At 32.6% G+C, this 15,602-nt stretch overlaps 1 protein-coding gene across 1 annotated transcript in view; it reads left to right on the forward strand.

Annotated features, from left to right (window-relative positions):
* Positions 1-935: 935 nt before the first annotated feature.
* The window catches only part of LOC149904680 (uncharacterized), a 32,634-nt gene continuing 17,967 nt past the window's right edge, over positions 936-15,602 (forward strand). Inside the window, exons 1-2 of the mRNA XM_090107232.1 lie at positions 936-1,191; positions 11,634-11,859. Of these exons, the coding sequence (XP_089963358.1) occupies positions 11,790-11,859 (70 nt within the window). The 5' untranslated portion in view covers positions 936-1,191; positions 11,634-11,789. The remainder of the gene's footprint in view (positions 1,192-11,633; positions 11,860-15,602) is intronic.

Here is a 15,602-nt window from a genome sequence, read left to right on the forward strand (position 1 = left end):
TGACGCTTGAAATGATAATATTTGGTTCAATGGAAAAGAAAATCACATCTGATTCGACGTGTTTCCTCGTAAAATATTTTCCGTGAGGTATTTAATAGCTCTGAGGCAAATGTAACCTAATGAATCCCTGCCTATTCATGAAATTGAAACAATTACTTGGGCATGGGTTATCTTATAAGAAATTCATAAATATTCATTGATTCGAAGGGAAGTGGAAAGAAAGTACCTACCTATTTGCGTTTGGCTTAAGCCGCTCTGATATGATTTTCATGCAAAACGTAGTATATTATTGTGACTAAACATCTTCTTAATTACATTTTTTTACACAGATGTATAAAATTGCCGCAGAAATAAAATTTTAATACCGTTTCTCAATAAAAAAAAGTATAGGTAAACTGCACATTGCATACATAATGCGGGTTTATTGCGATTCTCTTGAGGGTAAGAACATATTTTTATTCTTTATTTCTATTTTTTACAGTATTTACAAAACTAGTGGTAGCTACGTAACTAGGTATTTAGTAATCTGTTGTTGTATTATAAAAGCACATAAAAGTTTCCAGATTATTTAATTGACCAAGACAAACTTAAAGGCTAACAACGCTTAAACGTCTCTATTATAGAAATTAACAATTAAGATTACATAAGTAGGCTACAAGTGCTTAAACTTCGGGACCCTCAGCTTGCATACTCGTCGCCTGAAATGACATAAATCTAAGTTAAAAGTTAATTTTGTCAATCCGGATAATTCCTCAAGGTTTAATCAGACTAAGTTGGGGATAATTAATGTTCACTAAGGCCACACAATTTAGGAAAGCTTCGGCTTAGCTGGCTACGGTAGCGGAGTTCGCAGCGTCCGGGCGGGCGGCGGCACGGAGGCCGCGGCGCGCGGCGCGGTGCGCGCGGGAGGCGGCCAGCCAGTGCCGTAAGAGAGACCGACTGCGCTGAACGAATTTCAGCCGCGGCCGCGATTCACGCTCCCTTCGACTTTGTCAATCGCCTGTCGAAAAGCCAATCGCGTAAATGACCTCGCTTTTAATTAGTAATTACACATACTACGACACTCGACGACTTTGAAGTGGAACATTTGTGTTTGATTACACTCAGTTTTATAGGAGTTTGCAAACTTTTGTTTGATAATTGACAAGTTTTAATGAATGAGTTTAAAAATATAAATTTCTCTCTAGATGGGTAAGTGAGCATTTAATTTAATTCATTTCTACTTATTCAAAACACTGAAGTAGAGTATGAGTGTTTATAAAAAGAATGACGTTATTTTTTTATTTTGCATTTTTAAGTGCTTGTTAATTTACAATTTTCTTAATTCTTTTTTATCAATATTATTATTTCACATCGATGCACGATGAGTTTCTTAAATAATGAATGAAATGATTTAATGATAACTAACTCTATATAGGATAGAGTTATCATTAAATCTTAAATTAATAATAATAATGATTATTCTAATTATTTCCAATTTAATTTATATGTAAAAAATATATGTTATTTGTTTACGTTGTGATGTACCTATTTGTCTTTGTAGTTGTAAGCTTAACGTGCTAATGTATTTTTACATTCTGCGCACGGTTTTTATGTAAATATTTTTTCATTTTATTAATACCTCAAGACTGCGACAACACCAAGTTGATTAAAAAACAGTGTTATTTTAATTATTACTTGTTCTTCTAGGCAGGCACGCTATTTAATTTACGAAGATGTGATTTAAAATGTACTTAAAGTATGTAGGTAATAGAAATCACTAAAAAGCCATTTAGTAAAGCCAGTAATTAAATAAGTCTCTTAGTGCCCACAATAACGATATTAACAAACTACAAATGAATTACATACATTTGTAGTAATATTCTATTACCAAACTTTGGAAGCAATAAAAAATCCATCGATTAATTTTGGTTTTTAAGTTGGTTATCGATGCTATAAAATATAAATAGTAGCAAACAGGACATTCAAATAACATTTTTGCTAACAAAAAGACGCGATAAAAATGAAATCAGCAAAATAAGCTTTTACGATTTATCTCCTTTTAATATTCTTTAGATTGACAAAAAATAATTTTCAATTAACCGATTCAATCAACTCGGTTAAAATTTAGGTTTCAAACAATAATAAATTATTCGTGGATTTAAAATTTGCCGATTACTTTTCCGGGGCAACGATTTGTTCAAAAGTTAACAAAGATTCAAGTCAAGATTGTAATTGGAAAATGGGTTCTTTTTCTTATACTCTCAATAATTCAACAATCAATAAATAATTTTACTGTTTTATGCTTTATATTGAGTTTATTTTCAGACGGTAACTCCTAGAGAGCAACCGAGTCATGTCTCTAGGGGCCTGGTTAGAAGGCAGTACAGTTGAATAAAAACAATATTGATAGTACAAATTGATTTCGTTAAAATGTTCTGCCATTCTCTCTGATAGGTACCGCCAGGCCGTTTTATATTGTTCAATACTATTGTTTGTGGCACATCTGTGCCACATACACTAGACTTTCGTACCAACGTGTTTATTGACAAATCCAGTAAAAAAATTGCTATATCTACTAGAAAGTAATAAAAAAATTTGTTTCTTGTATTGCAACAAAACCTGTTTATAAGTTGATTTGGGTTTATTTTAGCTACTTTTACAGTATGAGCTAATATATGATCAGTGTATATTACCTATTATGAATTTATAAAGAATACACATTGATTCTCCTAAAAAATCAGCTCTTTCCTCTAAATATTAAAGGGCTTCTGATCCGAAATAAATGTTGTAGTTTTTGTCCGTTTGCCTATTTATGCAAATAGGCTTCGCGCAAAACACGCGTAGGTATATGGCGGGTCGATAGTAAAATGTTTGATATGTGAACCCAATTTTATTCTCCTGACTGTCCGCTCCGATATCGAATATCAGCGATTTTTCAGTAACACCGCAACCTGTTCACGACGTTATCGTCATAATGTGGTCATAATCAACATTACCGATATCGAATCGGATAATGTGGAAACGATCTTAATAGTTTTGCAATTTATTGCCATCCCCTGCTGGAATAATATCAATTCAGCATAGGGCTCAATCCATTTATGGGAGTACCTAGTAAGTCTTGATAATAGGGCCATAAAATACAGTCGAAAACACGACGCAGGAGATTTTCTGCATTCCGTTATTAATTTATGAAAGTTCAAAGTCTTGTATGATATGCCCTTTTGCCTTTTGGATAGTAAGAGATCCTACGTTTAATCTCTGTCGGGGATTTAAACTAGGAACTCTCGGTTCTAAGATCATACGTAAATCATTAGAGCAACGGCAACGGGTCATTCCGAATCACTACATAGTATAAAGCAAAGTCGCTTTCCCTGTCCCTATGTCCCTATGTCCCTATGTCCCTTTGTACGCTTAAATCTTTGAAACTACGCAACGGATTTTGATGCAGTTTTTTTTAATAGATAAAGTGATTCAAGAGGAAGGTTTATATGTATAATAACATCCATTAAATAGTAGAGAAGTACTGTTATTTTTGAGGTTTCTAATGTGATGTTGTAAAAAATTACATTTATTCCGCTTACATTGCAAACGCAGGCTGAACCCTACGAGTTTTATCAAAATAATGTACTAAGTATTTATACACATTGAAAAGGTCTACAGAAAAGTCCGCGATGGTATATGTCTATATGGATAACCCACAATAACTTATTTTTGTCATTTACTTTTTACGACAAATAATGGCTAATTTTCGAAGCGATTTTAACCAATACAGCATTAATCCTTAACCAATTAAATACCTTGAATACATTGTTCATTTAATATAGATCTATATGGCCCTTTACACCGTATGATTTAAGTGAATATTTTCGAAGATATTACAGATTTAAAAATTGCGGGACGTAGCGTTTGCGGCGGTACCGGCCGGCCGCCCGGCTATATATTTTATACTCGTGCGAAGCCGGAGCGGGCCGCTATGTTTTTATATTGTACAACGTTCACAGTTTTTCTGTAGTGTATTTAGTATCAGCATTGCACCCGTGCGAAGCCAGGGCGGGTCGCTAGTTATACATATAATGTAGTAGATATACTAAATAATATCTATTATATTTTATTCGTAGTCCGTAGAATATAGAATTCGTAGAAATATAAGTGAATATGCTTAGGAAGTAATAAGTAGATGGATAAAATATATATCTATGTTTATTTATTTATTTATTACTTTATTGCTCTTAAAAATTACAAATTGAGACTTAATCTAGGATACATTGTAACAAACGGCGGCCTTATCGCTAAATAGCGATTTCTTCCAGACAACCGGTTGTATAGAGAGAAATTAAGTAAAGGATAGGAGTAGGGCAGAGCATAAATAAATATATGAACAAAAATAAAAAGAAGAAGAGTTATAAAAAAAAAAAAAAATGAAATAAAATAAAAACAGCATAATATACAAGCCACAAAATTAAGAGATTAAATAAAATACATACACACAAATAGATTACATGCATATGAGAAGAGATAAAAATAATATAATATACTTATATACTAATAAAATATATAAATACATAATATATTACACATAATATATACATATATACTAGGGTAACTGAGAAAAATAATGATCACGAACCATATTTTTAAAAATATTCAAAGATTGCGCCTTCTTGATTGGTTCCGGCAATGCGTTCCATAATTTAATCGCACGAACAGTGAAGGAGTTACCCAGAAAGCCTGTATGATGAGCTGGCATTCTTAGCCGGAGCATTTCCGATGAGCGGACAGAGTCTCCGTTTTCTCCTCTGAACACAAAATTTTCCTTGAGATATTTTGGTGTTTTGGGGTTAAACAAAACTTGATATAGAAGTTGCAGCACATGAGCATCCCGGCGTAAACGAATGGGTAGCCACTTGAGCTGAGAACGAAACTCAGAGACGTGGTCATATTTCCGCAGACCAAATATGAAGCGGATACAAAGATTTTGGAGACGTTCGAGCTTGTTTAATTGGTCTACGGAAATATCAACATAACTTACATCGGCGTAGTCAAGTATGGGTAAAAGGAGGGATTGTGCTAGCAGAATTTTGGTTGGGATAGGAAGAAAATTTTGAAGTCGACGGAGTGAACCAGCAGTTGCGTAGACTTTCTTACATACCTCCTTAATATGACAGCCCCACGAGAGAGTGTTGTCTAAGCAGACTCCAAGGTTCCTTACAGCTTCACTATAAGGAATAGGTGTGCCGTCGACTAAAATAGGAGGGAGATTCACCCAGTTAACCCTTGCAATCAAGGAAGGGCTGCCAACAATGATAACTTGAGTTTTTAAGGGATTCAAATGAAGACCGTAATCCGAACTCCAAGTTACAATGCTGCTCAAGTCCTTGTTGACCGAAACGATTGCCTGGGGTAAATCATCAAGGGCAGATTGTGTATAGATTTGGAGATCGTCGGCATACATGTGGTAGTCGCACGTTAACCTGTTTGAGATAGTGTTAATAAATATTGAAAATAACAACGGAGACAGGACTCCGCCTTGCGGGACACCAGCACCAACATCACACCATGACGACTCAACCTCGTCTATACGTATACGCTGACGACGCCCATGTAAGTAACTGTAGAACCAGTCATTTACTGAAGCCGACATATTTAAAGAACTTAATATGCTCAGCAGTATATCAAAGTCGACAGTGTTAAATGCATTATGTTTTAAATATTTATGTAAAAAATTGCTTACATTTACTTATCAATTCGATATTAGATATTTGAAAGAACCCGAAATCAAGTACACGATTTATAAGTCCCCCTATTATAATATTAAGAAACCCAACAGCTTGTTTGGATGTATCTGAAGATTTCACATACGAAACTACTGTGCACATTTGTTATTCAGGCATAAGGGCTGAACGTATTGGCATTGCTTTTTACACGAATATCACGTGAGTGAAGTCGCGAGCTAAAGTGAAAGTTTCCTTAACCGTAGAACTTCGTACATTTGCGAGACAGTCTACATGATTGGTTTTCTACGGGGTATCTCTTACTTACAAATTACTTTGATGTATCATTTGAATTCATACAATAATTATAATAATAACATAATAAAGGTATTAAACGATAATTTTACACTATAATCCTAATATTGGCTTATCAGCAAAATTTTGTAGTTAACAGCGCTTATGCTTGTTTATTGTATGCAGAGAACGTAAATTAAATTTTATAAACGGTGACTACAGTTTAATTTGAAACAATATTGTTGTTTTATGAATTCTAAAATTATATTTTATTATAACAATATCAAAATATCATATTGAGTTATTATAAGGAATAATGAATTGCTATTTTTAAATACGACAATATTGATAGGGAAAAATGGAATTGTTATTTTTAAGTTAAATAATAAACATATTTTGGGAATGATTTTAGGAAACGGAGACTTTTTATCTTACGCGCATCAACGCTCCTAAAGATAAGGAAAATTCGTCCATTATCGTCATCAGACTGTAGCAATTATACGAGCGTATTTTTTATACTTTATCAAGACACTCAAGACTAGCTTTATATAAGAACTAGCTTCCGCCCACGACTTTGTACGTGCATCGCCGTTTTTCCCCGTTCCCGCAAGAATTTCTGGAAATCCTTTCTTAGCGGATGCCTACGTCCTAACATCTACCTGCATGCCAAATTTCAGCCCGATACGTCCAGTGGTTTGGGCTGTGCGTTGATAGATCACTATATCAGTCTAATAAATCTAATCAAAACTCTATATTGCGAGGTACAAATCACATAGAAATACAAATAAAATTAGCAAATCCTGATGTGTTGTGGCTAAATCAGCGATCTCTTGTAGACAACCTGATGGTCAAGAATACGCTGTAAATATTTCATAAAAAAGGGCAGAAGGTACTATGAAAAATACAGGAGAGGCGCCTTAATTCGTTGGGGCACTATCTGAAAAAGAAATGGCGATAAATGGAAGGTAGGAGGAGGTGTAGGTGTGGAAACATGAACTTTATGCTGTTAATATGTACTTTTTTATTTTTATTTTAAATATGCTTACTTCAAATAAAAAATAATCAAACATTGCTTAATCTTAATTATTTCTTGTGGACATCGATCGAATGGGGTACGTTATTTTCCTTTTTTTCTTAAAGCAACTTGATTGGTATTTTTTTAAACGCAGACCAATCAAAATAGCCATTGCCAGGTAGAAAAAAAATATCTTCAGTGAAATTTCTACAATTTTATAAGCAATGTAAAAAACTGTAAAAATGTAGTGTACAAAATTATGGATAGTAATATGATGAAAAAATAGGCTAACCAAAAGGGCCGAGTCTACTAAAATATGCATACACTTTGTGGTTAGAACACAATGGGGTACTTAAGGGGATTTGTATGTGCTCTGAAACTAGCATCAGTGCAAAAAATATAATGTTGGCTATAACATTAGCATAACTCGTCGTTCTGTATTATTGAGAAGAGTTTTTTAATACGCTAATTTAACCACGTATGGAAACATTAATAAAAAATCAATGAAGACCAAAGTAGATATTTTTATGTTATCGCTTAGCAAACAAGATAAAAAGTAAAACAACTAAAACCCAACTACGACAAAAAACGACGCTGAAAAAGTATAAAACAAAAGTTAAATTGATGAACTAATAAAGAAGCTATGAACGAAAAGATGTGAATTATATGCAATCAGCCCATGAATACAGGTAAAGTCACAAGGAAATGCTAGTAATATATATATATTCAAAATGTGCAAGTAAAAAGCTTTCAAATGATACCAAACACAGCATATTTATCTTAACTTTATTTTTTTACTCTGTATGTTTTGTCCACTAGAGGGCGCCACATTAGATTTTGTGAAACCCCATATAGCCTATAACCAGCGGACAATTAAGACGCTTCTAATGATATGTCATTTGTCGAATTCTGATAAGTAGTTTAGAAGTTACGAGGGAACAGATGAACATACATACATACATACATACATATATACATACATACATACATACATACATACATACATAGCCTGTCAAAATCATAACCCTCCTTTTGCTTTGCCGTAGTCGGGTAATAAAAAGGCTGCTCTGCCCATTAACGAAATGAAAGCTACATAAAACTTTGTAATAAATTTAAGTTCATAGCTCAGACGTGAGTATCTTGCTTGTAATACGAAATTTTCACCTTGCACGTCATTTATATTTTTTATTTGCTTTTTAATTTGAGTTCGTTATCGTGTAAGCCTTTGATAACGTAACTAGTAAAAGCTGTTAGAATAGAAATTGTTACCCGCGTATCTACTATTTCAAAATTACATAAATGTTAAGCAAATTGTGATACCTATATAATTTTTTTAAAGTAGAGTAAGCTCTAACATAATTTTTTACTCTTGTAAATCTGTTCAATTATAAGAACAGTCAGACAATTGACTAATGTTATATTTAACGAACAGAAGTCAGAAAAGTCTATCAGAACAAATGGAAAGAACATGAAGCTAAGTCAAGTTTATTGTAGAGCTAAACTTTACAAGACAAACGATGTTGTTTATATGTATATTTATACGTTGGTAAGACCTTTTAATAAATTAAAATTTCTTGGAAATGAGTTTCCAAATATGTATTTCTTATATTTCGTAGCGTAAATGTATAAAGAGAGAAATAAGCTACAAAATTTTATTTTAAAACAGGTAAAATATTACTACTTGCTAAAATGATGAAGACATACCTATTTTGTTATATTTATTATATTATTTTTTTTAATGAATGAACAAAAATTTATTAATTATTATGATGACTTTTGTCAATAAAAACTATGGTATGACTATGGCAAAACTTTCGCTCTCTCTGAAGTGTTGACCACACTCGTATAGCATACATACACGCTCCATAGCTAGAACTTGTCTTAGTATATCGCAAATGTAACTATTTCGCGCTTGCGGTAGATCAACGAACAAAAGAAGACAACACAAAGAGCAATGGAACACATTTTGCTGAGCGCTTCGCACCGTGTCCCATATTTTTAATGAGATGATATGGCAGCCTCTATTTCCGTATGCTTTAACTGAAATTTGCACCAAAGTAAACAACGTTCTTTCTAAGATTGTTGAGCTAATAAACTAAAAGCGTTTTCCCCTTACGCCTGCCTTTCGTTATCTGTTATAAAATTTGTGGTCTGCTATTGAGCAGATTTAAACATGCACGTGGGAACAATACTAATATTATAAAGATGAAGTTTAAGTATTTTTTGAATTTATAAACTATGCGATCAATTTGAAAATTCCTTCTTATTGGTCCATTTACCGTGCAACGCTCTAAGACCTCACACTACGATTAATAGTTTAGAAAAAGTGAAAAATATTTATTTTGAGAGCAGACGTAGTTGCGTGGGTCAATTAATGTAAAAATACTAACCAATTTATATAATCGGAGATTACGTAGATTTTCTACAGTGTCTTCAGAAATAGAAAAGTTTTTACGCTTATTAAAATAAACGGCTATTAAAAATGTACATTATGTGTATTTTACCTGAAATCTTTTGTCATATCTGATAGATATTCAGAATTGTTTATATTAGAGTAAATATGTATAATTGTGTTTTCGACACAAATGTAAATATTTTAAACATCGCTAACGAGGATGTTGTTTGTTCTCAGCCTATTTTTCCCTTTAGAAATACTACCAAACAGTTGTATATTTTAAAGAAACGGAGCTTAAAAGCGCATAATTATTATCTTGGAATTTTATATTTTTACAGTTTAAGACTATTTTAAGGCCGTCCTTTTATTTCAGACATTTCTGTTCGCAATAATTTATTTCGTTAAAGCGTTTATTATTATGTAAATTGGCCTCCTACATGAAAAATATTAAATTATAAAGATTAATAGGAGAGATTGCGTAAGCGAGAGTTGCTTACGCCTGAAGTTTCCGTAATTTGTTTAAAACAGTGTGAAAATAATGAGACAGCGTTTCTAGTCCATTTAATAATTCTATACAAAGGTTATTTCAGCCTTCAATATTCTTATAAAAAGAGCTTCTGTACTGTTTCACTATTACCAAAGAGAACTGTTTTTGCTTTATATAATCCGATTTACAGAGACAATACGTTTTCGAAGTCCTTACTGAGGTAAAATTATATTTAAAAGTGTGTTCTTATTTCTTTTATAGTTTCTTAAATATAAGAAAAACCTTCCTATTTTTCAGATATTGTTCTAAGAAACTTATAAATTAATCAAATTAAAAACAACAAATATAGCGACAGTAAACTATAAAACTATATCTATAGGTACCTTATTTTACACGTGGCAAGGTTATATTTCAATTAAACCAACAAAGAAATACTAATTAAATATACATAATATTAGAACAGATGAATTGTTTCCACGATTTATCGAAGGTTAATTGAAGGTATTCTCCTCGTGTTTTATTCGATATGATTCAATTATAATTTAAATTACTTAGATTGACGGCTTATAGGCATTGGTACGGGGTCGGTTCTATTGAAGGATTAAACGGTAGTCTGTGTCAATATGATAAGAGCTGGGAAAGGCCGTGGTCCATAAAATTCAAACAGAGAACAAAAGCGCGTCGAGATTGGTCAGATGCGATCGGCGCCATCTGGAACTCAGGACGCAACTCATCTCGCTTTCATCTCTGAAACTTTACAGTCCGGCTGTTGCAGTCCGAAGGATTGTTGTACAGAACAAAACATTTGGACCCTATTTATGTAAGCGTTGTGTTGGCTTATACATAAACATGAAGGCGTCTCTCGATCAAGGAGATAAATGCATTTGCATCTGTGAGAGACTCGATGAGAACAAATATTTATATTAGAGGATAAACAAAAACTGACCTAGATTGTATAGAACATTTTATTTTATGCTGTTAAAGTTATACATTATTTACTTCTAGTTCGAGTTTTGCAAAATATTTGTAGTTTGTTCATGTTTCGGACAATATTGGCTATAATGGCTACCCAATACATAGTTTGGTTTTGAGCTACTAATCAAGAATAAGTAGTAGAAGTATAAATAAGAACCGATATAGACAATAAATAAAACAAACAAATATAATATTGTTCACCCCAAAACTAAATCCCTTCGTTATGCATTGCCCGTCACGCACTTTACCCTCTTTTTGTCAAAAGTTTCATGTTCATAACATCGGCCATTTATTTGATAACTTTTGGACCTATCTGTGAACTATTGGACACAATGTGGAATACGTTTACAACTCACAATAGGGTGTTATTTATTACAAAAGAACGATTGGAAAAACTTTTCATAACTTTCGGAAAAAACTTGAATTGCGGTTACAAAAACTTTTCCTGTCGGAATACTTATGAGACTTGCACAAAGAGAGTATTTGCAAGGATTTTATTTTAGAATTATTAAAAGTGTTTTACAAAGCTTATTATTTTCATTGAAGGTATTCATTGTTAACATCAATAAAAGTTAGGATTTGATTTTGAGTTTAATCTAAGAATATTTAATTAAAACTGTATATATCAAAGGTAGATTATATATATTATATTGAACTAGTGCTCTTCTAAAGAGTAGGTAATATATTTTAAAATTATTGTTTCATATTGCTTTCTTTGTTATTTATAAAATAAGCACTTGACACGTTATTATTTACAATATTCTTTACTTTCAGGTAAACCATCGAGGGATTAACATAATAGGATGTGCGTGTGTGAGTGGCGAACTATTGCAGTTAAAGTGCTTGATACATAGATGGGATTATAGCATCGACGGTAAAGAAGTGATTGTGCTATATGAGACGTTTAGCGCGTATCGGATAACAGGTGGCATGGAGGTTATGCTGTCAACGGGAGGCCGCATTTTCGTGGCCTTCCTTGCTACGGCCTTCTGGGGAATGGGTGAGCAATTTATATTGTACAGTTCAAGTTTAAGTTTTGATTTTATATAACCTTTTAAATAATATCTTTTATCTATTTATTAGTATGATTCAAATTCCAATGTATAACAATGTTTGGTTAATTTTGAAGTTGCGGAAAAAGATGGTATGTTTGGGTGTAACGCCAATTAGTCATAATATCGGAAAATTCGCATGCATATAAATACCTCATCATACATTTTATTTACGTTCAACAAAAAGCAAAATAAAAATAATGTAAGTACATAATAATAATAATATCATGTATCGGGATAATAACGAATTGCGCGTAAAATATATGGATGGTTGAATTTAAAATACACACACTCAAATAAGATAATATGCTCAATAAAATATGTAATATGAGGAGCACATGAATATACAGGGAGTTTCAGGTCTCGTTGTAATAAAATACAGTGAATGGAATCAATTTAAGGTTTGTGGATAAATCCGTGTTATGAATGGGCAGAGCGCGATGAAAGCGTCAATTAAACCGTGTTTAGAAATTAATTGTTTTATTACCAACAGAGAACTAATTTATATTCAACAAATATAGCAACAATTTGTTAGGCGAAATCTGGTTTAAATATTAATCAGCGTAATCCTTTTCTATAGCCCATCTTTTCTTTCTACCACGATTTTATATTATGTTATTAAAAGTGAATGATTCGAGCTGATTATGTGGGCTTTTAGTGTAATAAGGGTTAATCATTTTTTACGCATAAAGTTCCCATAGGTATGAGAGACCTGTACAAATCGAAGCTAAAACCGATGGGCAACACCTGGTGAACAATAAACGTAAAAATCTGATAAAGAATCCTGAAATCAACAAAGTGTGAGAATTAATCTCAAATCTAAATTGCAAAAATGTATGTGGTCTGCATATTTCTGCATAAACTTGTTCACAATGGTAAATAGAATACAATACAAAATATGAAATAAACAAATGCGAAATTTACGTTGAAGTTTAATGTGGTTTTGTATGGATTTCGTATGCGGTTTTCAAAGAGTAATTAATAAACGATGTTTATGTTACAAAGACACTGGGCTATAAATTCAAAATGTTTCATTAACCTCGCAATGCGCATTAAGATTTTATATAAACTCATTTCGAAATTCCAGCTTTTGCATAGACAATGTCACAAATGAGCAAACCCCGTCGAAAATAATGAAACGAGACGAAATATCCTCACAATTGGACGAAAGATCTCATTTTCTAGACACTGACATGCAAGATAGAGGACTGTATAATGAAACAAAGATTAAATAACCCTGTCTGCGCAAGGTTACGTGGAGTCAAACACTTTTATGTCTAGTACTTATAGTAAGGTTTTCTCTATTCTTAGTGTTTCAGAGCGAAATTTAGATTTGAAAATCTTCGCAATTATTTCTATTACAAATTCTTAAGATGCGTAGATACAGGGAGGTGAGAATATTATCTTTTCTCGTTTCTTGTATAGGTTTAGAAGAGGTACGAATATGGCTTCTATACGGTAGTCATAAATAGTAAAACAAAACCGCGCGTTTGACGCAATAGTTAGTAACCTTTTAGTAACCCAGACTTTTATCATTTTTTTCATTTAGTGAGTTCCACATACAGTTTTAAGTTTATGTATTTTCAAAAACATGTATATTTATTTAATCAGAGGTTTAATGGCAACTTTTAATAATTATAAATATAAAGACGCATTGACGAACCACAAGTAAATAAATGCATTATGTTTATGTACATAGTTAATGTACTAATGTACATACTAATGTTACATAGTTTAGACGACGCGGTTGGCGCAGTGGTAAAGTAACTGCCTACTGAGCCGACGGTCCCGGGTTCGATCCCCGGTCAGGGCAAATATTTGTGTGATGAACTCAATTATTTGTTCTTGGGTCTGGGTGTTATCTATATATGTATTTATTAAATATTATATTTATCGTCGCCTAGTACCCACAACACAAGCCTTAATTGAGCTTACTGTGGGACTAGGTCGATTTGTGTAATAATGTCCTATAATATTTATTTATTTATTTAATGAGTAGTAACAATGTCCTGATCCCAATGCTTGATATTTTCCCATCATATTTTATAATAAAACTATTTTAGATATCAATAGTAAGCCAACAGCAGTAGGGTGAAGGAGAAACAACCCACCGACAGAATTGATATCATATCACAGATCTAGTAAATTGGTTAGGTATAAGAAATAGCAACTCGCTCACGATGTTTTCCTTTAATTTTCTGAGAATTGTGGATAATAAGTCGCTTTTGCATTCTCAACCCATCTCGAATCTCGATCCTTTGGCTTACAAAAATAATGAAGGGAATGTTTAAATGGTTGTTCCGAATGTATATTCAATTTTTCTTCTTTAATAATATTATGAAAATGTTTACAACTAATATAACAAGTTGTTTTGAAATGACTACTTGCACTCGAAATAAATTCAACTCTCTGGCTTGATCATTAAAGATCAGAGCTACGAGAGCTTTCATATAAATTATGGTTTTTGAATTAAATTCAAAGTCCTAAAACAGACGTAATATTTTAGTAAAATAATTATAACGATCAATTTAATAATGGCGCCGCGTGTTAGTGACATGTAAATATAGTAAAGTATTAGAAGTAATTTTGACTTTAAGTTTACCACACAATATAAGCGACACATTCTTCACCAAGTCATTTGTTTACTAAATTTTCTAATTAAATAGTTGTGTGATAGTTCTGAGAACAATATTAAATTTATCGTTGTTGTTATTATAAAACTCAATAATTAAATCTTAACTAGCTAATATCACAACCACCATTCAATTTATATTGTGTGTTAAAGTTATTGTTTTCACCTTTTTCTTTTCATTGATATTCTTGAAATGAAAAGCGCAATAAATTTAATCTCATATCATATTTCATAAAGTTTTATTTGAACATTACTTTTAAAGTGAAACTTTTATTACATCGTCTCAAACTTTTTGGTCTGTGTAGCGCATGTCGCGTGTATCGCGGCTGCCGAGTAGGTATACCTACTCGGCAGCCGACCGTCACGCGACATGCGCTACACAAAGCAGTGTTCGGAAGTCGGAACCGTTCGAACAGTTTCACTTTTACCGTGGTTTCATAAAACCACACAACATTTTTTTATTTGAAAGAAGTTTCCTTTAAATGGTTATTACAAAACGACATTGCAGTACTCTACACGCTGACCCCTATGTAGCTATAAAGCTTAACCGGCGCTAAAGAGATATCTAACGATAAAAAAAGATGGCCAGCGTCTATCTTGAAACAAATGACGTAATATTTGTCTCGCTTACAGTCGTTACGTTGACATTTGTCCCGCTCATAGGCAGGAAACTAGCAATTTCTCCTCTTAAGTGGCAATTGTTATAAACTCGTCCATTCATTTAAGTGCTCAGTATATTTACAGAAAATTATAGCTTTATTACTTAGCCTACTGATATTAAAAAAAACACTCTTTTTAATATTGGCAAGATAAGATGCAATGCTTAATAATTTCAATTGATACATCACACAATAAACGTAGCTATAAGACGAATATATATCCAGGAAAAGTCGGATTTGATAGTTACAAATTCCAGCTTATCCCGAAGGTAAACTAAAGTTTTTTGCTGCTTTGTTCGAATATAGTCCGGTAGAGTCAGTGTGTTTAACTTGATACATTGAAATGCAAACAATGGAAAAGTTAAATTCAACCTAGAATTATTTGAACATAAAAATGAGG

The sequence above is a fragment of the Colias eurytheme genome, chromosome 11 (assembly GCF_061535395.1).
Source record: "Colias eurytheme isolate Ceu_HAF_F1 chromosome 11, ilColEury1 Martin Lab GWU primary, whole genome shotgun sequence".
In the NCBI taxonomy this organism is placed as follows: domain Eukaryota; kingdom Metazoa; phylum Arthropoda; class Insecta; order Lepidoptera; family Pieridae; genus Colias; species Colias eurytheme.